Below are 27,670 nucleotides of genomic sequence, written 5' to 3' on the forward strand. Positions count from 1 at the left end.
ATCATCTCCTTTAAGATTTATTGATTTATTTGAAAGTCAGAGTTACAGAGGCAGGGAGAGAGAGAGAGAGATCTTCCATCCATTGGTTCACTCTCCAAGTGGTCACAATGGCCGGAGCTGTTCCAATCTGAAGCCAGAAGCCAGGAGCTTCTTCCAGGTCTCCCACGTGGGTGCAGAGGCCATCTTCTACTGCTTTCTCAGGCCATAGCAGAGTGCTGATTAGAAATGGAGCAGCCTGGGCTGGCGCCGTGGCTCACTGGGCTAATCCTCCGCCTAGCGGCACCGGCACACCGGGTTCTAGTCCCGGTTGGGGCGCCGGATTCCGTCCCGGTTGCCCCTCTTCCAGGCCAGCTCTCTGCTGTGGCCAGGGAGTGCAGTGGAGGATGGCCCAGGTGCTTGGGCCCTGCACCCCATGGGAGACCAGGAAAAGCACCTGGCTCCTGGCTCCTGCCATCGGATCAGCGCGGTGCGCCGGCCGCAGCGCGCCTGCCGCGGCGGCCATTGGAGGGTGAACCAACGGCAAAGGAAGACCTTTCTCTCTGTCTCTCTCTCTCACTATCCACTCTGCCTGTCAAAAAAATAAAAATAAAAAAAAAAAAAAAAAAAAAAAGAAATGGAGCAGCCTGGAATTGAACTGGTGCGCATATGGGATGTTGACACTGAAGGTGGCGGCTTTACCCTCTATGCCACAGGGCTGGCCCCATCACTTCCTTTAAACAGTGTAATTGGGAAAATTTTGCTCTGCTCCTTTGGGAGGTTTCAACATCTTTTGGTTCTTTGGCTTATTTTCATACTCCCACACAGCCATGCACATCTCTTTATTGCTTGTCTGTCTTTGGCTGAGGTTGAAACCATTGTGTCTGGGCTTTAGAAAGCACTGCACTTGGCCATGTCCTCCTGGGCGTCATCCTTACATCAAGGATTTTCACAAGAAGAACCCTGCAACAGCTGAGACCCATATCAGGCAGGCTGCAGGCAGAAAACAGATAGATCCCTGACTAAAGTTGTTCCTTTGCAGTGGGAAGAGTACTAAATTAGGAACCAAGAAACTGTCTTCTTCTTCTTCTTTTTTTTTAAGATTTATTTATTTATTTGAAAGAGTTACAGAGAGAGGTAGAGACAGAGCAAGAGGTCTTTCATCTGCTGGTTCACTCCCCAGATGGTTGCAATGGTCGGAGCTGCGCCGATCCAAAACCAGGAGCCAGGAGCTTCTTCTGGATCTCCCATGCAGGTGCAGGGACCCAAGGACTTGGGCCATCTTCTACTGCTTTCCCAGGCCATAGCAGAGAGCTGGATTGGAAGAGGAGCACCCGAGACTTGAACTGGCGTCCATATGGGATGCCGGCGCTTCAGGCCAGGGTGTTAACCCATTGGGTCACAGCATGGGCCCCGAAACTGTCTTCTAATATTTGGTTCTGTCACTTTGCAGCTTTGTGATTTTTGAGTCAGTTAACACTACCCTCTAAGCAGGGAGGAGGGGGTCTGAAATAATATGTAAAATTTTTCTGCAAGGAGAGTCCATAGCTTTTTTTTTTTTTTTTTTGACAGACAATGGACAGTGAGAGACAGAGAGAAAGGTTTCCCTTTTCCATTGGTTCACCCCCCAGTGACCGCTGCGGCCGGTGCACTGCAGCTGGCGCACTGCGCTGATCCAAAGCCAGAAGCCAGGTGCTTCTCCTGGTCTCCCATGTGGATTCAGGGCCCAAGCACTTCGGCCATCCTCCACTGCACTCCCAGGCCACAGCAGAGAGCTGGACAGGAAGAGGAGCGACCGGGACAGAATCCGGCGCCCCGACCGGGACTAGAACCCGGGGTGCCAGCACCGCAGGCAGAGGATTAGTCTATTGAGCCATGGTGACGGCTGAGTCCATAGCTTTTTAAAAGCTATGTTATATAGTCATACCTATTTTAAATTTATTTATTTTTAAAATTATTTGAAAGAGTGACAAAGAATGAGAGTTTGATCTTCCTTCTGCTGGTCCACCCCTAAATGCCTACAAAAGCTGGGACCAGAACTGGGCCAGGGCGAAGCCTGTAGCCTAGAACTCCCATCTGAGTGTCCCTTACAGGCAGCAGGGACTCACGCACTTGAGTCATCATGCACAGCTTTCCATGCATGTCAGCAGTAAGCTGGATCAAGAGCAGAGGTGGAGGGCTGGTGCTGTGGCGCAGTAGGTTAATCCTCTGCCTGTGCCGCCAGCATCCCATATGAGTGCCGGTTCTAGTCCTGGCTGTTACTCTTCCAATCCAGCTCTGTGCTATGGCCTGGGAAAGCAGTGGAAGATGGCCCAGGTGCTTGGGGCCCTGCACTGACGTGGGAGACCCAGAGGAAGTCCTGGCTCTTGGCTTCAAATCAGCATAGCTCTGGCAGTTGTAGCCATGTGGGGAGTGAACCAGTGGATGGAAGACCTTTCTCTCTGTCTCTCTCACTGTCTGTAACTCCACCTCCCAAAGAAATAATAAATAAAATCTTTATGAGCAGAGGTGGAAGCAGGACCCGATCCCAGGCACTCTAATATGGCATATGAGCTTCCCCGGTGATGGCTTAACCCACTGCGCCCTGATGCCTGCTCCAACCTTAGAATAGTTTATTAGAGTTGTTTTATTTTGGGACCTCTTCCTTCTGAAAGCTGCACAGAGGGACAGATGCTGTGGTGTGGCTGGTTAAGCTGCTGCTTGAGTTGCCCACATTCCATATTTTAGTGCTCGGGAGTGTGTCCCACCTCTGCTTCCAATCAGCTTCCTTTAAAAATATCTTTTTTGTTTTATTTATTTATTTGAAAGAATTACAGAGGGGAAGAGAGAGAGATGGATCAATCGATTGATTGATTGATTTTATTTTATTTTATATTATTTTATTTTATATATATATTTTTTTACATCTTATGGTTCACTCCCCAAATGGCTGCAATGGCCATGGCTAGGCCAGGCAGAAGCCAGGAGCCTGGTACTCCATCAGAGTCTCCCATGTGGGTGCAGGGGCCCAAACACGTGAGCTATCCACTGCTTTCCCAGGTGCATTAGCAAGGAGCTGGATCAGAAGTGGAACAGCCAGCACTAAAACTGGCTAGTTATGGAATATCAGCATTGCAGGCAGCAGCTTAACCTCGTGAGCCACAAAGCAGGCCCCCCAGTGAAGGTGTGTGTGTGTGTGTGTGTGTGTCTGCCTGTGTGCCTTTTATACAAAGAAAAATAAAAGAAGGTGAGATATCCCACATAAATTAGTAGCAAAGAAAGTTTTGTTTGGGGGTTTGCTTTTCTCTTTTATTATTTTTTTTTAAAGATTTATTTTTATTTATCTGTATATTTTTTTAAATGTATTTCAGTCTGCACAATGATGACACTTAAACAGGATGGATTCAATTCCTGGCCTCACAGTTTCTTCTCTTTATTTTTTTTTAAGATTTTATTTATTTATTTGACAGGTAGAGTTATAGACAGTGAGAGGGAGAGACAGAGAGAAAGGTCTTCCCTCCGTTGATTCACTCCCCAAATGGCCGCAGTGGCCGTAGCTGTGCTGATCCGAAGCCAGGAGCCAGGTGCTTCTTCCTGGTCTTTCATGTGGGTGCAGGGACCCAAGGACTTGGACCATCTTCTACTGCTTTCCCAGGCCATAGCAGAGAGCTGGATTGGAAGAGGAGCACCCAGCATTTGAACTGGCATCCATATGGGATGCCAGCGCCACAGGTGGAGGATTACCTACTGCACCATGGTGCCAGCCCCCTATTTTTATGTGAAAGATAGTTACAGAGAGAGAGGTCTTCCATCCACTCTTTCACTAACCAAATGGCTGCAATGGCCAGATCTGAGCTGATCTGAAATCAGGAGCCAGGAGCTTCTTCCAGGTCTCCCACGTTGATGCAGGGGCCCAAGGACGTGGGCCATCTTCTACTGCTTTCCCAGGCCATAGTAGAGAGCTGGATCAGAAGTAGAGCAGCCACGACTAGAACCAATGCCCATATGGGATGCCAGTGCTTCAGGCCAGAGCTTTAACCTGCTGTGCCATGGCACTGGGCCATTTTCCTCTTTTAAAAACATTTCATAGTGGGGCTACCACTGTGGCATAGTAGGTTAAGCCTGCACCTGCAGCACTGGCATCCCAGTTGAGTGCTGGTTTGAGTTCCGGCTTTTCCACTTCCAATCCAGCTCTCTGCTGATGGCCTGGGAAAGCAGCTGAAGATGACTTTAGTGCTTGGGCCTCTGCACCTACATGGGAGACCTGGATGAAACTCAGACCAGTAATGGCCATTGTGGGAGTAAACCAGCAGATGAAAGACCTTTCTGTCTGTCTCCCTCTTTCTGTCTGTAACTCTGCCTCTCAAACAAATAAATCTTTAACAAAACATTTTATAGGCTTCTCCCTGTGAGATAATTTTCTGCATATGCCATGCTGTGACTTGCTCCTTAGCTCAACATAAAAGGAGGCTGAGTAACATCTGTAATGCCATTTGTCCCTATCTTCCTCTCCAGCCTCGTCTTCCATCTCTGAGATACCATGATTAAATTGTGTGAGCCTCTTGCTTCTCATTTTCCAGGCCTTGCACATGCTGTTCCGTCTACCGGGAAGACCTCTCCTTCACCTGGCTAACTCCTCCTCAACCTTTAATTCCTAGTGAGGAATCAGGGTGGGGAGGGATACTAACAAACATTTGCTCTGAGAAGCCCTTCTGGGTTCCCTGCGTGGGGTTCCCTGGGCCTCCTCCATCCTGGGATTTACTGCTCTAAGTTGTCACCATCTGTTTTGATGCCGAACCCTCCCTTTTTTAAGATTTTATTTATTTATTTGACAGGTAGAGTTATAGACAGTGAGAGGGAGAGACAGAGAGAAAGGTCTTCCCTCCATAGCTGCCAGGCCAGGTACCCGCCCTCCACAGTGACTTTCCTTTGGGCACCCCATGTTTCAGGCGTATTCTCTCATAGGCGCGTGCTCGCCTCGGCCTCTGTGCTCACACGCTCTCTCCTCTGTGAGATGATCCTGTCCTTTTTTCTCCATGGTGTTCATTCTGTAAGACCCAGCTTGACTTAGTTAGGCCTAGTTTCATTTCTCTCTGTACCCCCAGTGCCTATGACTGTTGACCGAGCGGAACTACAGTGGGGTTGCTGGAGCTGCTCCGAGTCTTTGTAAGTCAGAGCTGGCAAACACCTGGCTCCAGATGACATTGGTAGCTTGCAGGGAGTGAAGCTCCCTTTGGTTGGGGCTGTAGGTGGTATTTCTCTGATGCTACTCAGTGTCCCAGCGTGGCTGGCACAGCAGTGCTAGAAGGTGGTGGATGCTGCTCTGGGCTCCTCACTTGCTGCCCAGGACAGCATGGTGAAAGCTGTCACCTGCCGGCCCACAGAGGCTCTGGCCTGAGTCCTGTCTCTTTTACCCTCCTTGGGACTGGAGCTGGATACTCTGGGAGGAAGTCTTGCGTGGCCTCCCTCCTTCCTCTCCTTGAGCCTAGAGTCTAGCAACACGATGAGTAGCCAGATTCCTGTGTTTTTCCCTCTCTGGGGCTCAGTCTGTTCCCTCTCCTCTGTTGAGTCTAACATCTCTAGGACAAGAGTTATACTCTTGAACAAAGCACCCCACCATGTGCTCCTCCCATTTCTGCTGATGTAATTCACTATTTCTCCTTCCAAAGGTGCCACATTCAATCTTCTGACTCCTGACCCTTGAGGAGGAAGGGAGGCATTCACCTCATCTTAGCTTTCCTGTCAGTACTGGGTTTTCCTTTTTCCCGCATGGCCTCGTTTATGACTCTACGTTGGTTCCCAGGCCTTCATCCTGTGCCCTTGATGCTTCTCTGAGGAGCTGGTGAGAGGACGGATAGAAATGCCTCTTCTCGGGTGGCAGCGTGAGCATGACAACAGCTGTGGTATTCCAGCGCTCTCACAGTGGGCACCCAGCCTCCTTCTCGGTGATTTTCCTTTTTAAAAATGCATGCCACAGCTGGGATTGGGGCCAGCCAGTTCCAGGAACCTGAGTGGGATCTGGGTCTCCTTCCAGAGGAAGGGGAGCAAGACCCAGCTACTGAAGCTGTCACTTCCTGCCTCCCAGGGAGGCTGGAACCAGGAGTGGGTGGAGGTGGACCTGGAGCCTGGGCACTGCAGCAGGGCACGCTGGCTCCCGGGCGGCACCTTAGCTGCCAGGCCAGGTGCCCGCCCTCCACAGTGACTTTCCTTTGGGCACCCCATGTTTCAGGCGTATTCTCTCATAGGCGCGTGCTCGCCTCGGCCTCTGTGCTCACACGCTCTCTCCTCTGTGAGATGATCCTGTCCTTTTTTCTCCATGGTGTTCATTCTGTAAGACCCAGCTTGACTTCTGGCAGTGAGGAATCACATCTGAGAGACAATCTGTATTCCTAGGGCTGTGTCTCATTCTCCGTTTCTCATTATTCCTTCAAAGGCCGTGCATTCTTATGCTGAATTTAAAAGGATTTAGATTTTTTGGAGTGATTCATATTTGACAGAAATAAAAATAATAACCACCCTTCACATTTGTAAACAGCTAGGTCATGTCTCCCAAGACCACTTACTTGCCCTGAACTGTTGTTTAGCTTCTAGTCTTGGGGAAGAGAATTGCTGAGAGGAAGACGTGGGAGGATGAAAGGAGGCAATATAAATTGCTGGCAGTGTGTAGCTGTCATGTGTTCTCATTTCCAGGTCCTGGGAAGAGGGGAAGGTCTGTCTGCTGTAACTCGGGCTGTTTCCTTCCTCTTTATAGGAAACAAGATGCCTTTTCTTTTGGAAACTTCATGCTGTTTGTCACTGCTGCCACACAGGTGTCTGCTATTTCTGACACCTCATTGTTTTGTGCAGTACCCATATGTAAATCAGCTCTCACAGCCACAAGTCCAGGAGGTGACTAGAATCATTCCTAGAAAAATCAGCAGGTTAGAATCACTTCAATATTCCTAGTTTCCCGGGACCAATTGATTTGTTTTGCTTACCTATTGACTATCAGGCTAGACATGGATGATAAGACTGGTTTAGGGAAAATTGTTGTATTTTTTAAAATTTTATTTTAATTATTTGAAAGAGTTACAGAGAGAGGCAGAGACAGAGAGAGAAAGAGAGGTCTTCCATCCACTAGTTCACTCCCCAGATGGCTGCAGTGGCCAAAGCTGGGCCAATCCGAAGCCAGAGCCAGGAGCTTTTTCTGGGTCTCCCACTTGGGTGCAGGGACTCAAGCACTTGGGCCATCCTCTGTTGCTTTCCCAGGTGCATAGGCAGGATCAGAGGTGGAGCAGCTGGTATTTGAACTGGTGCCATATGGGATGCCAGCACTGCAGGCTGGGGTTTTAACCAGCTGCACACAGTACTGGCCCTGGAAAATTGTTTTATACTAACACCCTCAGGTCTACCTCTTGTAACTCATTGAAAAGAAAAGCCGAGGTGGGCATTTGGTGCAGCCATTAAGATACCACTTGGAGGGCCTCTGTCCTGTCTCAGAGTGCCTGAGTTACAGAGCGCTGTCTCCCGGGAGGCAGCAGGTGGTGATTCAGGTAATGTGTCCCTGCCATCCACGTGGGAGACCTGCATTGAGTTCCTGGCTCCCAGCTTGGGCACCTGCTCTTTCCTGGCAGTTTCCCAGTAATCTTGCACAAGTAATTTGCCTTTAGTGGACTTCAGTTTTCTGTCTGTAAAATAAGGGTAGTAATGTGGCATTTCTGTATACATGCAGTTTAGTAATGTATCCTGTAGTTTATTTGAAGGATCATAGTGTCATGCTACAGGAACCAAGAATGACTGTCCTGAGCCATCCCATCATGAATCCAGGCCAGTCTCAGGAGTGCCAAGGTTTGATGGTTGACAGTAGTCCATCTTCCCTGCCACCTTTCTCCGTCTCCCTTCCTTTCCTGACTGGCTGTCCTCTAAATGTAGTCAGGGTGGGCTTTCCAAAACACAGCCCTGTTCATGTCTACCCTTTGCACAGATGTCCTAAATAATTCCTCATGGCATTCATGAAGGCCTGAATTCAGTCACTAGGAATGGAGAGAATAGAATGGGTATCAGCTCAATTGTGCAGGTAAAATTAGAGGATCTGGTATTCTATACAGTTAAGCTTTTGCTGGCTGTACTGTGTCCTGGCTCAGAACTGAAATATAATATCATAATGGGCTCCCAGTGATGTGGATTGGTCCAGGCAGATCTAGGCCGACATGGAAAAGCATGTGAGATGCCAAGAGGGATACTGGAATCAGTTTTCTTTATTTGCTCCCCTCAAGCAATGCATTTGAAGAACTCTTGGCATTTCCCTTGGTTAAGAAAAGCCTCCTGTCCAGAGAAGCTCCTCCCTCCTCTGGTGGAAAATTTTAGCTGCTCTCCATTGCATTGTGACTTTAGAATTCTTCACAGCTCTGGCTACAGTGCTGCCTGTCCTGAGAGAAATCCTGGTTGCTGCATTTGGCCATGGGAGCGGTGTGCTGTGAGGTAGAGAGGCAAGCTCTTGTACCTTGGTGGTGGTTCTTAGAAGCTGGCTTCTCACTGCAGGCAGGTCCAGTGCTCTGAGGTAGCCACCATTGTGTTTTTGTTTTTTTTTTTTTTTTTTTTTTGACAGGCAGAGTGGACAGTGAGAGAGAGAGACAGAGAGAAAGGTCTTCCTTTGCCGTTGGTTCACCCTCCAATGGCCGCCGCGGCCGGCGCGCTGCGGCCGGCGCACCGCGCTGATCCGATGGCAGGAGCCAGGAGCCAGGTGCTTCTCCTGGTCTCCCATGGGGTGCAGGGCCCAAGCACCTGGGCCATCCTCCACTGCACTCCCTGGCCACAGCAGAGGGCTGGCCTGGAAGAGGGGCAACCGGGACAGAATCCGGTGCCCCGACCGGGACTAGAACCCGGTGTGCCGGCGCCGCAAGGCGGAGGATTAGCCTAGTGAGCCGCGGCGCCGGCCCTTGCCACCATTGTTAAGAACTTTAATGGGGCTGGCGTTTTGGCATAGGCAGGTAAAGCTACTGCCTGTGAGGCCAGCATCCCATATGAGTCCCATGTTGAGTCCCAGCTGCTCCACTTCCAATCCAGCTCTCTGCTTGTGGCCTGGGAAAGCAGCAGAAGATGGCCCAAGTGATTGGGACCCTGCACCCATGTGGAAGACCTGGAAGAAGCTCCAGGCTCCTGGCTTTGGCCTGGCCCAGCCCTGGTTGTTGCAGCCATCTGGGGAGTGAGCCAGCAGTTGTAATATTTCCCTCCCTGTAATTCTGCCTTTCAAATAAATAAATAAATCTTAAAAAAAGAAAAAAGAGAGAGAGAGAATTTTAGTAACTGAGAGGCTGCAGTGGGAAGTCCTGTACTGGGGGGAGGAGGTCTGGGTTTTAGTCCCCAGGTCTGTCCTCTATGGCTGTGTGACTCTGGGGGCATGTTTTGTCTTTGGGTCTTCATATTATTCCCCTGCAAAGATGAAGAACCAGAACACAATCACCTGTAAATTCCTTCTTGTTTTAAAATTCTAAAATAGTGTTTCATTGACTGTTCACTTTGCCAGGTCCTGTGCTAGATATGAGGAATATAAAATGAAAATGATAATAAAAGTTAATACCTGTTGAGTATTTCAATCTGTGCCACAGATCATATTGAGCACTTTCCCTACAGGGTTTTGTTCAGTTCTCAGAGCATCCCTGCGAGAGCAGGTCTGTCATCCGTGTTACTGACCTTGGGAAAGGACCATTTGTTTAGCCACCATCTGCTTCCCCAGACTGGGCTCCTGCTCTCTTGGGTTGACCAGGAGAGCAGCAGGTTGAGGGACCTGTTCCAGGTGTTCTGTCAGGACCAACTCTGCTATGGCAGTCACTAGGCTGTGGGCTGTGAGGTAGTGGTGACTTAATACGTGCAAGAAGAGAGAAGTGTCTTTTCCTTATTAAAACAATTTCTGCCAATAGCAAGACTTATCATGTAAGTGTTCAGTGATTAGGACAGCATGGTATTGTCTCAGGGATAGACAGTTAGCCCAGTAGAAGACAAAGGGCACGGAAGCAGATCCACACACCTGTGGACACTGGTTGTATAACAAAGGATGCTGCAGTGCACGGGTGCTTGTCATTTGGGCTGGATGATCACGTGAAAAAAAAATGACTCAACTTCTATTTCAGGCTGTACATAAAACTCACTTAAATTCTAAAGTAAATGTTAAAATAATACAACTGCTAGAAGATAAAATATAAGAATATCTTCCTGATTTAAGCTGGGCACAGATTACATAAATAACACAAAAGTCACTATAACCATAAAGAAGTGAATAAACTGGGCTACACTAAAAATAAGAGCTCATCAAAATACATCTTTAGGCTGGCACCACAGCTCACTTGGCTAATCCTCCACCTGCGGCACCGGCACCCCGAGTTCTAGTCCCAGTTGGGGCACCAGATTCTGTCCTGGTTGCTCCTCTTCCAGTCCAGCTCTCTGCTGTGGCCCTGGAAGGCAGTGGAGGATGGCCCAAGTGTTTGGGCCCTGCACCCACATGGGAGACCAAGAGGAAGCACCTGGCTCCTGGCTTTGGATCGGCGCAGCGCACCTGTCACTGCACGCCGGCCTTGGCAGCCATTTGGGGGGTGAACCAATGGAAAAAGGAAGACGTTTCTCTCTGTCTCTCTCTCTCTAACTAACTCTGCCTGTCCAAAAAAATAAATAAATAAAAAATAATAATAATACATCTTTAAAAAGTGAAAAGGAGAGCTATAAGAGAGGAAGACATTTGTAGCAATATGCAAAGGGTCCTATCTAGCATAAAAACCAATCAGTAAGAGAAAGGCAGACAACAGAATTTTTAAAGTGGGCAAAATACTTGAATAGGCAGTTTATAAGACTTAATATCGGGATAGTGCTATGGCGTAGCAGGATGTAGTGCCAGCATCCCATATGGGCTCTGGTTTGAGTCCCAGCTGCTTCACTTGTGATCCAGCTCTCTGCTGTGTCCTGGGAAAGCAGTAGAAGATGGCCAAGTCCTTGGGCCCCTGTACTACCTGGGAGACCCAGGAGAAGTGCCTGGTTCCTGACTCTTTGATCCTGGCTTATTGGCGTAGCTTTGGCTGTTGTGGCTAATTGGGGAGTGAAACAGAGGATGGAAGACCTCTCTCTCTCTCTCTCTCTCTCTCTCTCTCTCTCTCTCTCTCTCTGCCTCTCCTCTCTGTCACTCTTTCAAAAAAATAAATAAATCTTAAAAAAAAAGGGGGGGGATAATATCCAAATGTCCAGTAAGCATGACATGGTACTTAGGCTCAATAGACGTAAGGTGGGGGAGGGTAGGTGTTGTGGAACAGCAGGTTTAACTACTGCTTGAGACACCCACATCCTATACCAGAGTGCCAATTTGAGCCTTGGCTACCCTGCTTCCATTCCAGCTCTCTGCTAACATGCACCCTGGAAAGCAGCAGAAGATGGCTCAGGGGCCGGCGCCATGGAGCACTAGGTTAATCCTCTGCCTGCGGTGCCGGCATCCCATATGGGTGCCAGGTTCTAGTCCTGGTTGCTGCTCTTTCAGTCCAGCTCTCTGCTGTGGCCTGGGAAGGCAGTGGAGGATGACCCAAGTGCTTGGGCCCTTGTACCCGACCCGCATGGGAGACCAGGGGGACCTGGCTCCTGGCTTCGGATCGGTATAGTTCCAGCCGTTGTGGCCATTTGGGGAGTGAACCAATGGAAGGAAGACTTTTCTTTCTCTCTCTCTCTCTTTCTGTAACTCTACCTGTCAAAAAAAAAAAAAATGATGGCTCAAGTACTTCAGTTCTTGCCACTCATATGGGATTCCTCAATGGAGTTTCTGGCTCTTGGCTTTGGCCTGGTGCAGCCCTGGTTGTTGCAGCCATTTGGGGAATGAATCAGCAAATAGAACATCTCTATTTTCTTTGTCTTTCCTTCTCTGTTCTGCCTTTCAAATAAATAAATAAATCTAAAACAATAGACATAAAGGAAATGGAAGTCAAAACCGCAGTGCGTTACCACTACATATCCACCAGAAAACCTGCCTGTACAAAGTTTTTAAATGTTGACAAGAATATAAGACAATTAGGACCCTCATACACTGCTGATGGGAATCCAGATTAGAAATTACTTTGTGAAAATAGTTGAGAGTATCTATTAAAGATGAACATATACATACTGTATAACTCACTAGTTTAGTTCCCAAATAAATCCCCAACAGAAATTTGTATGTGGCCGGCGCCGCGGCTCAGTAGGCTAATCCTCCGCCTTGCGGCGCTGGCACACCGGATTCTAGTCCCGGTCGGGGCGCCGGATTCTGTCCCGGTTGCCCCTCTTCCAGGCCAGCCCTCTGCTGTGGCCAGGGAGTGCAGTGGAGGATGGCCCAGGTGCTTGGGCCCTGCACCCCATGGGAGACCAGGATAAGTACCTGGCTCCTGCCATCGGATCAGCGCGGTGCGCCGGCTGCAGCGTGCAACCATTGGAGGGTGAACCAATGGCAAAGGAAGACCTTTCTCTCTGTCTCTCTCTCTCACTGTCTAACTCTGCCTGTCAAAAAAAAAAAAAAAAAAAAAAAGAAGAAGTTTGTATGTACGTTCACTAAAATATACATGTAAGGACATTAGTAGTAGTACTATTTGTAACCACATGGGCAGCAACCCAAGTTCCCAGCACCATTAGAAATGATAAATAAATTGTAGCATATTCATACAATGGACTACTAAGAGTGTTGGAAAGGGAAGAACTGCTGTTTCATGCAGTGCAAGGTGACTTAGAAGCATAATTGAGTAAAAGAAACCAGATAAAAAAGAGAACATACTGTGTCATTCTGTGACAGGATAGGAACAGGACTCATAAAATCCAGCCCCTTCCCACCTGGTCATGTATACATCTCCTCCCACAAGCTACCCCAGCTCCAAACCAGTCAGGGAGCAAGGCATGTCCAAACCGAACCACAAAAGGCCCCCTCTGTCCCATTAAGGACTTTCCCAATTCCCATGGGCACATGCTCAAAATAGCCTAATAAAACCAATGTCTGACCTTCCTGGGGAGGCGGTAGTGAGCAGTGCCACCATTTTGAGCGTCCAGTGTACAAAAGGAGTGACAGCACATGCGCAGATCACCCAACCGAGGGCAAAGCAAAGTGCTGTATACCAAGGAGATGAGCCAGAGCCAGAGAATGTGGCCAGGCCTCCCCAGCTAGAAAAAAATCCCAGGCCAGCTCCATTCTGGGAGCTGTCAGTGGAACCTCTTCCAGCAGTCTCCCTTGTGCTGGAGCATAGGCCCCCAAATAAACCTTGTCTGCCTTAAGGCATGACCACTTGTCAATTCCTGTTACAAGGGAGTCGAAGAACATCAAGTCAGTGCTGATTCCATTTTCATGATTTTCAGAAACAGGCAAAATAACTCTGTTGTTTTTACTGGTTACCAGTTTGAGTCAAGAAGGCATTTTCAGGTACTGGTAATGGTCTGTTTCTTGTCCAAGATAATGTTTTTTAAAAATATTTATTTACTTGTTTAAAAGGCAGAGTTACACAGAGAGAGGGAAAGATACCTTCCTTTCGCTGATTAACTCCCTAAATGGCTACAACAACCAGAGCTGTGCCAGTCTGAAGCCAGGAGCCAAGAGCTTCTTTCAGGTCTTCTAGATCGGTACAGAGGCCCAAGTACCTGGGCCTCTTCTGCTTTTCCAGGCTCATTAGCAGGGAGCTGGATTGAAAGTGGAGTACCTGGGACTTGAACCGGCACCGACATGGGATGCTGGCATTGCAGGCAGTGGCTTTACCCACTATGCCACAACACCAGCCCTCTAAGATATTTATTACACAAGTATTTTCACTTTGTGAAAATTCATAGAGCTGTGTACTTATTTATGCATTCTGACCTGAATATTACAATAAAAATTTTAATAAAATGTTTAAAAGCAGTCAATTTTAAGATTCTAATTTTGACTAACCAGAAGATTTACATTTTTAAAGTACAAAAAATATAGAAAGAAATAAATTAAAAGTCTCCTTTATATCCCTATGCCTCAGCCACCTAGTTCCCTCACGGGCAGCCAAATGAGTACTTTAGTACATCTTTCCAGAGGTATTTTTTGGATATGCAAGAGAATAAATATGTATGTAACCAAACATACAACACCACTAGTCCATCCTATCCATTCTTTGGATTTATGTGGCAATATTTTGAATAGCTGTTTGCTTTTATCATTTAAGACCTTATTATTGATAAAATGCATATATATATATATATATATATATATATATATACCTAAAGAAATTTCTTAATTCTTCTCCTTCTCTTCCTCCTCCTCCTTCTTTTTAAATATTTATTTACTTGAGAGTCAGAGTTAGAGATGCTCTTCCATCCACAGATTCACTCTGCAAATGGCTGCAAGGGCCACGGGTGGGCCAGGCTGAAGCCAGGAGCCTGAAACTCCGTCCTGGTCTCCCACATGGGTGGCACGGGCCCAACCACTTGGGCCATCCTCTACTGCCTTTCCCAGGCTATTAGCAGGGAGCTGAATCAGAAGTGGAGCAGCCGGAACACAAACCGGCACCCATATGAGATGCCAGCGTCACAGGCAGCGGCTTCACCTGCTATGCCACAGCGCCGGCCCCTCTTTATCTCTTCTTATGGCTGTATAAGTTGTTTGTCTAACAAGTCCCCTTCTTGACAGGCATTTAGGTAAGATTACTTTCAGTTGAAAAGGTTTCTTCAGCCTGATCTATGTCCTGTTAAATGTTTTTCCAAGGCTTCATTGTAGCTTTTTACTGAAGTTTACACAAGTTACATGTAGCAAAGCAATACTTAATATGAAAGAGAAAGAGGGGTGGGTGTTATGACTCAGCAGTTCAAGCTGCTGCTTGGTTGCCTGCATCCCATATCAGAGTACTGGTTTTATTTATTTATTTTTTAAAGATTTATTTTATTTATTTGAGAGGCAGAGTTACAGACAGAGGGAAAGACAGAGAGAAAGGTCTTCCATCCACTGGTTCACTCCCCAAATGGCTGCCAACGGCTGGGGATGGGCCAGACCAAAGCAGGAGCCAGGAGCTTCTTCCAGGTCTCCCACATGGGTGTGGGGGCCCAAGCACTTAGGACATTAGCAGGGAGCTGGATCAGAACTGGAGTAGCCTAGACATGGACCACTGCCCACATGGGTTGCTGGCATCGCAGGCTGGCGGCTTTACCCACCTACTAAACCACAATGCTGGTCCCCAGAGTACTAGTTTTAGTCCTGGTTACTCTGTGCTTCTAAACCAGCTTCCTGCTAAAGTGCTTGAGAAAACAGCTGATGATGCCCAAGTATTTGGGTCCTTGCCACCCTTGTGGGAGATGTGGATGGCATTCCTGGCTCCTGGCTTCAGCCTACCCCAGCCCTGGTGATAGCATGCATTTGGAGAGTGGACAAGTGGATGGAACATCTCTCTCATTCTCGCTCCCACTTTCTGCTTTCCAATAAATAAATAAATTTTCAGGAAAAGAGAAAAGTAGAAATAAAATTATTTCACATTTTAAGGGAAGACTGTATAGGTGAAGTGCAGAATTGCAGAGCTGGGGAGGCTGGAAGATAACCAGTGCTGAGACTCTGTGGTTGATTTCTTTGAGCTGATGAAAGCTACGGATTCTCTCCTTAGACAAATGTACATGTAAAATTTTGCATATAAGGTTTGGGACTCTTAGGCCACTTGGAATTTATCGTTTAATCTAACATAGCACTGTTTACAAATTGAAAAACAGAAGGCCCTGGGTGGGAACCTCACGATAAGGTGACTACATGTTTGTGTTAAAGCCGTGGCAGACGCATGCTGTCTCCTAGCACTGGCTCACGGCACAGTGCAGACTGGCAAGTGAAGCGGCCCATTCCTCCCCTGGAGAACTTCAGTTTGCGGGTGGGGTAACCTGAGGAAATTGTGAACGAGTTTATTTGAAAGATTGCTTTTTTAGCATATGAAGATGATGTAATTAGAATTTCGTGTCAAGTATTTTGATTTATTTTCTTTCTCTTGTTGCTTTCTGTTCAGCCCAAGAAGAAGAGGGGAAAAGTAGAAGTGAGACCCATCAATTTGGGGACAGATTATGAATACGGGGTTTTAAACGTTCACCTCACTGCCTACGACATGACCCTGGCAGAAAGTTACGCCCGATACATTCACAACCTCTGCAACCAGCTTTCCATTAAAGTTGAAGAAAGGTATGGAGAATGCTTTTGTGTGGGATATTCTTGTTGTGGATCACAGGCTCTGCTTTTTGGTTAAGTCAGATTTTGGAGCTATAACTTGCTTGCGTAAAAGTCGTTCTGTTTACATGTATAGTTTTTGTCACATACAGAACAGTTCTAGTAGTCCAAAAAGTTCCCTAGTGCCCTGGTAGAGTCAGTCTCCTCCCTTTTCAACTTAGGTCCCCAGTAATCACTAATCAATTTTCTGTTCCTGTTTTGGCGTCTCTGGACTGCCAGGGAAATGGAATCACACAGTGTGTAGAGGTCCATGACCAGCCTCTTCCCTTACTACAGTACGTTTGAGCTTCAGCCATGCTTTTGCTCATTAGTTTCTTTTATCGTAGCAAAATACTCATAATTTAAAACTTCGCATCTTAACCATTTCTAAAAATAATTTAAATATTTGGAAGACAGAAATAGAGGGAAAGAGACAGAAACTCCCATTCCCTGGTCTACTCTCCAAATGCCCACAACAGCCAGGGCTGGATCAGGCTACAGCCAGGGGTCAGAACCCAGTCTAGTCCTCCCACATGGGAGTCAGGGATCCAGCAACCCAAACCATTATTTGCTGCCTGCTAGGTTGTACATTAACAGGAAGCTGGAGCTGGGAGTGGAGATAGGATTTGAACCCAGGTTCTCTAAAATGGGAGATATAAGATGTACACATTACAACTGGTATCCTAACTGCCAGACCAAAAGCCTACCCCCCTAACCATTTTGAAAGGTACAGTTCAGGGGCTGGCGCTGTGGCATAGAAGGCTAACTTTCTGCCTGCAGTGCCAACATCCCATATGGGCACCAGTATGCTTCCTGGCTGCTCCTCTTCCTATCCAGCTCCCTGCTGATGGCCTGGGAAAGGCAGTAGAAGATGGTCCAAGTGCTTGGGTCCTTGCACCTGCGTGGGAGATCCCGAAGAAGCTGCTGGCGCCTGGCTTTGGATTAGCCCAGCTCCAGCCTTTGCAGGCATTTAGGGGATTGAACCAGCAGATGGAAGACCTCTCTCTCTGTTTCTCGCTCTTTCTGTTTGTAACTCTACCTCTTAAATACATAAGTAAAATCTTTAAAAAACAAACAACAAAGGTGCAGTTCAAGGGCTGGTATTGTGTTAGGGCTGATAAAGCTGCTGCCTGCAATGCTGGCATCCCTTATGGTTAATGTCCTAGCTGCTCAGCTTCCCATCCAGTTCCCTGGTAATGGCTTGGGAAAAGCAGCATAAGGTAGCCCAGGTGTTTGGGCCCCTGCGACCCACATGAGAGTCCTAGATGAAGCTCCTGGCTCCTGACTTTGGCTGGCCCAGTGCTTGCTTTTGTTGCCATCTGAAGAGTGAACCAGCATATAGAAGATCTCTCTCTCTCTCTCTTTGTCTCCCTCTCTCTCTCTAACTCTTAGCTTTCAAAATAAATATTTATTTATTTAAAATAAATATTTTATTACCTTAAAAGGTACAGTTTGAGGTCAGCACTGTGACATAGCAGGTAAAGCCACTGGCTGCAATGCTGGCATCCCATATGGATGCTGATTCAAGTCCCAGCTGCTCCATTCCATTCCAGCTCTCTACTAATGCACCTGAGAAAGCATCAAAAGATGGCCCAAGCACTTGGAACACTGCACCCATGTGGAAGACCCAAAGGAAGCTCCTGGCTCCTGGTTCCTGGCTTCAAGATGGCCCAGTTCCAGCCAGTGCTGCCATCTGGGGAGTGAACCAATAGATGAAAGATCTCTCTGTGTCTCTGTCTTTGTGTCAGTAACTCTACCTTTCAAATAAATGAATAGATCTTTTTTTTTTAAAGGTATAGTTCATTGTGCTTTTGATTTGTATTTTCCTGGTGGTTAGTGATACTGGACATTTTTTTATATACTTGTTGGTCATTTATATTTTTTTAAGAAATATCTGTTCAGGTCCTTTGCCCATTTCTTAACTGAATTGGTTGCTTTTTGTTGTTGAGTGTTTTTAGTTTCTTATATATTCTGGATATTAATGCTTTGTTGGAAAAGTAGCTTGTAAATATTTTCTGCCATTTTGTGGGATGTCTCCTCATTCTCTTGTTTTCTTTGTTATGCAAAACTTTGTCTCTTAGTTTGATAAAATCCCATTCATCTAGTTTTGCTTTTCATGGTCTGTCCTTTTGAGATCTTATCCAAAAAATCCTTTTCTATACCAATGTCTTGAAGTGTTTCTCTTGTTCTTTTTCTATCAGTTGCATAGTTTCAGGTCTTAAATTTAGGTCTTTGATACATCTTGAGTTAATTTTTGTATGTGGTAAGAGGTAGGGATCTGATTTCATTTTATCTATAGATAGATAATCTCCAATTTTTCCAACACCATTAATTGAATATACTAGCTATAATAAAAAAGACAAAAATAATAAATATAAATATGAATAAATATAAAAAGAAAGTAGTACATGCTGGTGAGTATGTAGAGAAAAGTCAACCATTGTTGGTGGGAATATAAAGCAGTGCAGCCAGTAAGGAAAACAGTACTGAGATTGCTCTAGAAGCTAGAAGTAGAACTACCCTCTGATCTACCAGTCCCGTTACTGGGTACATAACCAAAAGATATGAAGTCACTATACGAAAGAGATACCTGTTCTGCCCTGTGTATTGCAGCACTGTTCACAGCAGCCACAATATGGAATCAACCAAGGTGTCTATCAGATGAATGAATAAAGAAAATGTGGTGTATGTACACAAGGGAATGTTACACAGCCATAGAAAAGAATGAAATCCTGTCGTTTGCAAGGAAGTGTATGGAACTGGAGGTCATCTCATTACATGAAATAAGCCAGGCACAGGAAGACAAGTCCAGGTTCTTGCTCATATGTGGAAGCAAAACCAAAACTCAATCTGAACACAAAAGAGTAATTACCAGAGAATAGGAGGGGAAAAGAGGGGATGAAAGGAATTTAGGTAATGAGTGTCAAATCAGTTACATCGAAGGACTAAGTTCTTAGTGTTACACAGCATAGTGAGGTGACAGTAGTTCACAATAACCTGTCATATAATTCATGAGCAAATAGAAGAAAGGAGATCCAAGGCTCCAGTTGTAAAGTAATGTTGAAGAAGGGGAAGTGTTGATTTCTGCTTTGATCATTACACCCTGGAGATGTATTGATTTGTCATACTCTAGCCCATATATATGTACAATTATTGTTGTTGTTGTTGTTGTTATATTTTTATTAAGAGAAAGGTCTTCTATCTGCTGGTTCATTCCCCAAATGATCGCGACGGCCAGAGCTTAGCTGATCCGAAGCCAGGAGCCAGGAGCTTCCTCCATGTCCTACACATGGGCACAGGAGCCCAAGCACTTGGGCCATCTTCTAGGGCTTTTCCAGGCCATAAGCAGAGAGTTGGATTGGAAGAGGAGCAGCTGGGACACGAACCGGTGTCCAATGGGATGCCAGCACCACAGGCGGAGGCTTAGCCTACTATGCCACAGTGCCAGCCCTAATTATTATTAATTAAAAAAAATTCTATCTGTGGGGCCAGCTTTGTGGCATAGAGGGTGAAGTCACTGCCTGCAGTGCTGACATCCCATATGGGTGCCAGTTCATGTCCCAGCTGCTCCACTTCCAATCCAGCTCCCTCTTAATGGCTGGGCAAAAAGCAGCAGAAGATGGCCCAAGTGTTTGGGTCTCTGCCACCCATGTGGGAGACCTGTTTGAAACTTCTGACTTTGGCCTAGCCTAGTGCTGGCCATTGTAGCCATATGGAATAAACCAGCAGATGGAAGATCTCTCTCTCTCTCTTTCTCTCTCTCTCTTTCTGTAAATCTGACTTTAAAAACAAATAAATAAATCTTTTTTAAAAAATCCATCTAAAAAAGTCTTTCAAAACAGACCAAAAAAGTATAGTTCAGAGTCAAGTGTTTGGCACAGTGTTTAAGCTGCTATTTGGGACACTTGTGTTCCATATTAAGTACCTGTGTTCCAGTTCTGGCTCCACTTGTATCTTCTTGCTAATGTGCACCTGAGAGACAGTAGGTGATGGCTCAAGTACTTGGTTCCCTGTCACCCATCTAGGAGACTCAGATTGAGTTCTGGGTTCTTGGTGTCAGCTTAGCTCAGTCCCGGCTATTTTGGCATTTGGGCAGTGAAGCAGCAAATGAAAGATCTCTGTCTCTTTGCCTTTCGAAAATAAATAAAAATTAAAAATAAAAACAGGTACAAGTCAGTGATACCAAACACTCATAATGTTGTACAACTATCACCACCATCTGTCTCCATAACCCTTTTTATGTTGTAAAACAAATTCTGAACCTGTTAGGGGATAGTAACTCCCATTCCTCCCCATCACTGGCCAGTCTTCTGTCTCTGTGACTTTTCTACTTCATGTAAATGGAAGCACACATTATTTGTCCTTTCATGAATGTCTTATTTCACTTAGCATAATGTCCCCAAGGTTTATCCGTGCTGTCGCATGTGTCAGAATTTCCTTCCTTTTAAAGGCTGAATAGTATTCCATTGTATGTATAACTTGCAGTTTGGTTATCCATTCATTGATTGAGAGCCACTTGGGTTGCACCCACATTTTAGCTGTTGTGAATAATGCTGCCATGAATGTGGGTGTACAGATTTTTCTAAGCATATTATTGCTAGACAGTATCCCATTGAATGATTACACCTTACTTGGCTTATCCATTCATCAGCTGGTGTGTACTGGGGCTGATTCCAGTTTATTAGTGATCATGAATAAAGCTGCAGTTAGCATTTTTATATGAATTTTCTGTGGACATACATTTCTCTCTTGGTTAATTACCTAGGCCTGGGATTCCTGGATTGTATAGTCAGTTTATGTTTACCTTTTTTTTTTTTTTTTTTTTTTTTGACAGGCAGAGTTAGACAGTGAGAGAGAGAGACAGAGAAAAAGGTCTTCCATTTTCCATTGCTTCACCCCCCAAATGGTTGCTATGGCTGGCGCGCTGTGCCGATCCGAAGCCAGGAGCCAGGTGCTTATCCTGGTCTCCCATGGGGTGCAGGGCCCAAGCACTTGGGCCATCCTCCACTGCCTTCCTGGGCCACAGCAGAGAGCTGGCCTGGAAGAGGAGCAACCGGGACAGAATCCGGCGCCCGAACTGGGACTAGAACCCAGGGTGCCGGCGCCGTGGCTCACTATGCTAATCCTCTACCTGCGGCACCGGCAGTTTATGTTTACCTTTCAGGAAACTGCCAAATGTTTTCTAAATGTCTTTACCATTTTGTGTTCCCACCTGCAATATTTAAGAGTTGCAGTAACTCCTCATCCTGGTTAGTAGTTGGTAACTGTTAAGTTTTTAAAAGCTATTTAATAAGTATTTAGTGATCCCTTAGTGGTTTGAATTTTTATTTCCTTGATAAGCAATGTTGAACATCTTTTCATGTGCTTTTTTTTTTTTTGCTATCTGTATATCTTCTTTGATAACATCTGTCTTTAAATCTATTTTATTCATTTACTTAATTATTAGAGAGACAGACAGGCAGACAGGCTAACAGAGCTCCTATTCTCTGGTTTACTCCCCAGATGTCTACAACAGTGCAGGGTTGAGGCAGGCTGAGCAGCCAGGACCTCAAATCCAGGTCTCCTGTGTGGGAGGCAGGAACCTAACTACATAAGCCATTGCTACTGCCTCCCAGAGTCTACATTGGCAGGAAGCTGGAATCAGGAGCTGGAGCTAGGAAGTGAACCCACTCTGATACCAGATGTGGTCTTAATCACGAGGCCAAACATGTGCCCCCTTTATGTATTTTTAGATAACAGTTCCTTTTTAGTTATGTGTTTTGCAAATACTTTATCTTAGTCTAGATTTACCTTGTTGTCTTCTTAAAATATTAATCAAACTTTTTTAATATGGTACACATATATCTTAGAGTTTAAGTCAAATGCATAAAGGTTTGTAACTGATTTACAGGTGAAACCATCAGAGAGCAGTAATATATGTGTGTGTATATATACATCAATCAAGGGGAAAATTGCTTTCCGGCAATTTTATGATCTGTAACTTAGTTGGTATATCTTTCTTTTCATTTTTTTTTTTTTAAAGAAAGGTTGAAATGCATAGTTCTGTCTGCAGGTGATGTTTCTTTTCTTTTTTTAAATATTTAATTATTTATTTGAAAGGCAGAGTTACAAAGAGGCAGACGCAGTTAGAGAGAGAGGTCTTCCATCCACTGGTTCACTCCCCAAGTAGCTGGAATGGCCAGAGCTGGGACAATCTGAAGCCAGGAGTCAGGAGCTTCTTCCAGGTCTCCCACGTGGGTGCAGGGACCCAAGAATTTGGGCCATCTTCCACTGCTTTCCCAGGCCACAGCAGAGAGCTGGATCAGAAGAGGAGCAGCTGGGACTTGAACCGGCATCCATATAGGATGCCGGCACTGCAGGTGGCAGCTTTATGCTCCACACCACAGTTCCAGCTCCAAGTTTGTTTATCTTTCATTTACATGCTTTTTCATCCTGTTTTTTTTTTCTTGTACAAATGATATATTTTTGCCATCTTCATTCCTAATGAGATTTTTTTTGATGATTTTACATTCATAAAATGTCAGCTGTATCACATTGTTTTGCCTGCAGCAAAAAAGATACCTGGTAACTGAGAATGCAGAGAGAGAGAATTTGGTTATATGTATTAGAAATGCTCTTCTGCCATCTTCTGAGGCTGGCCCCTGCCTCCACTTGTCTTTTCAACAGTGTGTCTTTTGAAGGCAAAATTTTTAAAATTTAAGGAAGTTGATTAATCAATATTCTTCTTTTATGGTTTGTACTTTTGGTGTCATAGTTAAGAAATCTTTGCTAATTCATGGTCACAAAGAGATTCTCCTGTAAGTTCTATGGTTTTAATGATCTGTGATCTACTTTGAATTATTTTGTAACCTGAGATTTGGTGAAAATCCACCCCCCCAATATGGTTACTTAATTATTCCAGCACTATTTGTTGAAAATATTTCCTTTGTCCACTGAACTAGGTTAGTACCTTTGCTGATAGCCAGTAACCACACATATGTGGGTCGGTTTCTTGGACTGTATTCTGTTATCTTGATCTATTTATCTACCTTTATGTCAATACCACACTGCACTGATTACTGTAGCTGGATTACTGAAACTTGAACTTTGTTCTTTATCCAAAGTATTCTGGCTTTTCTAAAAGATTCATTTATTTTATTTGAAAGTCAGAGATAGAGAGAGAAAGAGACAAAGAGGTCTTCCATCCGCTGGTTCATTCCCCAGATGGCCACAATGGCTTGGGCTGGGCCAGGCTGAAGCCAAGAGCCAGGAGCTTCTTCCAGGTTTCCTACAGGGGTGGCAGGGGCCCAAACACTTGGGCTATCCCTGCTGCTTTTCCCAGACCATTATCACGGAGCTGAATCAGAAGCAGAGCAGCCAGGACATGAACCAGCACCCATGTAGGATGCTGGCGTCATAGGTGGAGGCTTTACCTGCTATACCACAATGCCAGTCCCAGAATTAGCTTATTTCTACAGAAGAGTCTGATGGCTTTTGTTGGGATTGTATTGAATTTGTGGATCAACTTAGGGAGAACTGAAATCAAACTGTATCTATTAAGCGTTGTGATCCATTAACACAGTGTTGCTCCCCATCCATTTAGGTAGTCTTTGCCAGCTCTGCTTTTCAGGTACTTTTAGGGCTGTTGGAAACTGGCAGAGAGGGACTGACATCTAGTATCTGCCTGCTGCAGGGTGGCGCTTTACATATCCCAGTGTTTCAGACGGAATAGGGGGTTCTGTGGTTTGCCTTAAATAACAGTAAATCACATGACTAGAAATATCTTCCCTTTTTACTTTTCATTCAACCTAATTATGTCAAGGAGAAATTCCTAGAGTGGTGCTGGTATGACCTTCACACTGCTCTGCTACTTCCTAATCTTCCTAACAGAGAGGGGACCTTGGGTGAGCACTAGGATGTAGCTGCAATTTTATAATGTTATTTTGTTTTCATTGTTCTTATTTTAATTTACCTTCTACTGGTGGCAAATGATACTGTTTCTCCACTTATAGTCATGATATAAAGTCAGGGGTTTGAGGTGTAACTGACAGCACAATTCTGTCTGGTAGTGAGCAGTTCTGTGAGCTGTGACGAATGTACACCGTAGAGTAGATCCTGTTAGAATCCAGACATAGAGCATTTCCATCACCCCAAGGTGTTCCCTCCTGCCACTCTCGGCCCTTGGTAACCACTGTTTATTCTGTGTCTCTGGTTTTGCCTTTTCCAGAATGTCATGTCCATGGAGTCATACCATATTTTTTCTCTGTAGTCGGGCTCTCCACTTAGCCTAATGTGTTGGTCCTTTCCTGTCACTGCACTGGGTGGTTTGTTCCTTGTGGTTGCCAAGCAGCACCTGGCTAAGGGACTTACTGCAGTTTATCCACTCCCCATCGAAGGAGGTCTGTGCTGTCGCCACTTGGCAGTTATGAATAAAGTCGCTGTAAATACATACAGATTTTTGAGAGAACATAAGTTTTCATGTCATTTCATTTCTACTTTTTAAAAAAAGATTTGATTAATTAATTATTTATTTGAAAGCATTACAGAGAGGGATAGAAAGAAAAGGCAAATTTCCATCCACTTTCCTTAAGTGGCAATAATAACCAGGCTGAAGCCAGGAGCCAGGAGCTTCATCCAGGTCTCCCACATGCGTGGCAGAGGCCTTGGACTGTCTTCTGCTACTTTTCCCAGGCCATTAGCAGGGAGCCAGATAGGAAGTGGAACAGCCAGGACATGAACTGGTGCCCATATGGGATGCTGGCATTGCAGGCAATGGCTTTACCTGCTATGCCACAATGCCAGTCCCTCATTTCTTTTAAAGATTTAATTTATTTAGTTGAAAGACAGTTAGTTACAGAGAGAAGTAGAGCCAGAGAGAGAGAGAGAGAGGTTTTCCATCTGCCAGTTCAGTCCCCAGATGACAGCAATGGCCAGAACTGAGCTGATCCAAAGCCAGGAGCCAGGAGCTTCTTGTGGGTCTCCCACGTGGGTACAGGGGCCCAGGGACTTGGGCCATCTTCCACTGCTTTCCCAGGCCATAGCAGAGAGCTGGATCGGAAGTAGAGCAGCTGGGGTTTTAACTCGCTGCGCCACAGTGCCGGCCCCAGGTTCCTCATTTCTTTAGGAGTGTGACTGTTGGGTCAAATGGTGAGAGTAGTATATGTTTGAATTTAAAGGAAGCTGCCAGACTGTTTTCCCAAGTGTTGTACCATTTTACTTTCTCATCAGCAGTGTATAAGAGTTCCAAATTGTTCTCCATCTCAAGTTTCCTTTAAAATTAATTTTTAAAGAATGAGTTGATTTGGGGCCGGCGCTGTTTCATAGGAGGTAAAGCTGCTGCCTGCAGTGCCAGCATTCCATATGGGCGCAGGTTCAAGTCCCAGCTGCTCCACTTCTGATCCAGCTGTTTGCTATGGCCTGGGAAAGCAGAAGATGGCTCAAGTTCCTGGGCCCCTGCTCCCACATGGGAGCCCTGGAAGAAGCTCCTGGCTCCTGATTTTGGATTGACACAGCTCCAGCTGTTGCAGCCATGTGAGGAGTGAACCGGTGGATGGAAGATCTCTCTCTCTCTTTCTCTCTCTCTCTCTCTGCCTCTCTGTAACTCTGCCTTTCAAATAAATAAATAAATAAATCTTTTTAAAAAGTAGTTATAAAAAAGAATGAGTTGATTTTAAAAGAAATATATTTAATAAATTAATAAATAATAGTTTAGGTTACCATAGTGTGCAAGGTAGCACACAGCATAGTATGTAGACATGGAAAGATTATGCTTTCTTACTCATTTGATAGTAGTCCATTCCCATTTTACAGGTGAAGAAACCAAGCCTCAGAAAGACCAAAAATCACATTACCAGTAAGCTGTCTGAGTTTAAACCCAGTTCTGCTTGACTCCAGTATTTTTAATTATATAGTCTTATTTTAAGCACTTAAAACAAATTTGAACTTTTAAACCTTTATAACTTAGAGTATAACTTGTTAAAAGTACTCTTTAGAAGATTTGATAATAAGTTGTGAATTTAGCCCTCACAGCTGACAGTTCTTTTAAGCCTAAAAATGTGCCTATCTTTTCATGATGCCCCAGAGAGTTGGTTGCTCTTTCGACACTTGACACACACCTCTCTCATGTCACTTAGTGCTCTGGGCTGCAGTGAGGTAGGCACGTGTCAGTCCCCTTCTCTCTACCTGTGCATTCCTTCTTATATTTTTTAAAATTATTTTTATTTATTTGAAAGGCAGGCACACACACACACACACTGAAAGAGACAGACAAACAGAAAGAGATCTTTCATCTGCTGGTTCACCCCCCAAAGGCCCACAACAGTCAGGGCTAGGCCAAAGCCTGGAGCCAGGAACTTAATCCAGGTCTCCCATATGGGTGGCAGTGACACCCAAATACCTGAGCCGTCACCTGCTGCCTCATAGATTGCACATTAGCTGAAAGCTGCAGGTGGAAGCCGTCAGTACTTGAGCCTAGGAGCCCAGATAGAGGGCGTGGGCATTCTGAGCAGTGTCTTAACTGCTAGGCCGAAAGTCTGCCCTATGTGCCTTCCTTCTAGGTAGTGATTGTGTTCTTGTTTCTCTCTCTCTCTCTCTTTTAATATTTCTTTATTTGAAAGAGAGAGAGAGAGAAAATCTTCCATCCACTGGTTCACTCCTGAAGTGGCAGCAACAGCCAGGACTGGGCCAAGCCAAAGCCAGGAGCTTCAACTGGGGCTCCCATGTGCATTGCAGGGGCCCATGCACATGGGCCGCCTTCTTCTTCTGCTTTTCCCAGGCCATTAGCAGAGAGATGGATCAGAAGTGGGGCAGCTGGGACGTGAACTGGCACCAGTATGGGATGCTGGCATTGCAGGCTGTGGCTTCATCCACTACTACATAACACCGGCCCCTGTCCTTTGTTTCTTTTGCAGCTAGCACATGGCCTGCCAATGGGAGACATTCAGTCATTTTGCAGGGTGCCAGGTTATCGAATGTGACTGTAGAACCCAGTTATGTAGTGCACATTGCCTAAAATGTAATGCAAGTGCTTTTGATTAATTAATCAATCCAGAAACTGTTGATCAAGCCATGTGGTAGGTACTGAACTAGTTATTCCGACTGGAAGATCCTAAGATGAAATGTCCCTGATTTCAGGGAGTATACCCATACGCACAGCGCACACGCACACGCAGGCACATGCAGTCTGAGAGATGTGCTTATCACACTGTGGAAGGTCGTAGGTGAGGATAAGCTGCAGTGTCGGTTCAAGCAGCCAGAATAGCACAGTGGTTTAGGGCAGTGCCTCTCCTAGTACTGCCCTGAGAACAGACCAGGATTCATACTTTGCTCCCTTCATCAACAAAGTCTTTCTTACTGATAGAAGAAAAGTTGCTGAATTAAACAGTGCATTTACTGACTGGTGCATGCTTCTTGTCTCATGGTGGGCTCATGGCAGTTTTCATACTATCGGCTGGCCTGCAAGCCCACCTGGAATCACAAGGGGTCAAGAATTCAAACTAGAATCAAGCTGCCAGTGTTCAGGTATGGCTCTATCAGTTCTTAGCAACATGACCTTGAGAAATTCTGAACTTCAGTTTCTTC

At 45.5% G+C, this 27,670-nt stretch overlaps 1 protein-coding gene across 1 annotated transcript in view; it reads left to right on the plus strand.

Moving 5' to 3' along the window:
* The window catches only part of MRPL48 (mitochondrial ribosomal protein L48), an 85,297-nt gene that overhangs the window by 47,584 nt on the left and 10,043 nt on the right, over positions 1-27,670 (plus strand). The window contains exon 6 of the mRNA XM_089305770.1: positions 15,918-16,087. Within this exon, the coding sequence (XP_089161896.1) occupies positions 15,918-16,087 (170 nt within the window). The remainder of the gene's footprint in view (positions 1-15,917; positions 16,088-27,670) is intronic.

Source organism: Oryctolagus cuniculus, chromosome 1 (assembly GCF_051225735.1).
Source record: "Oryctolagus cuniculus isolate XC-2025 breed Fujian yellow rabbit chromosome 1, ASM5122573v1, whole genome shotgun sequence".
NCBI classification, from domain to species: Eukaryota; Metazoa; Chordata; class Mammalia; order Lagomorpha; family Leporidae; genus Oryctolagus; species Oryctolagus cuniculus.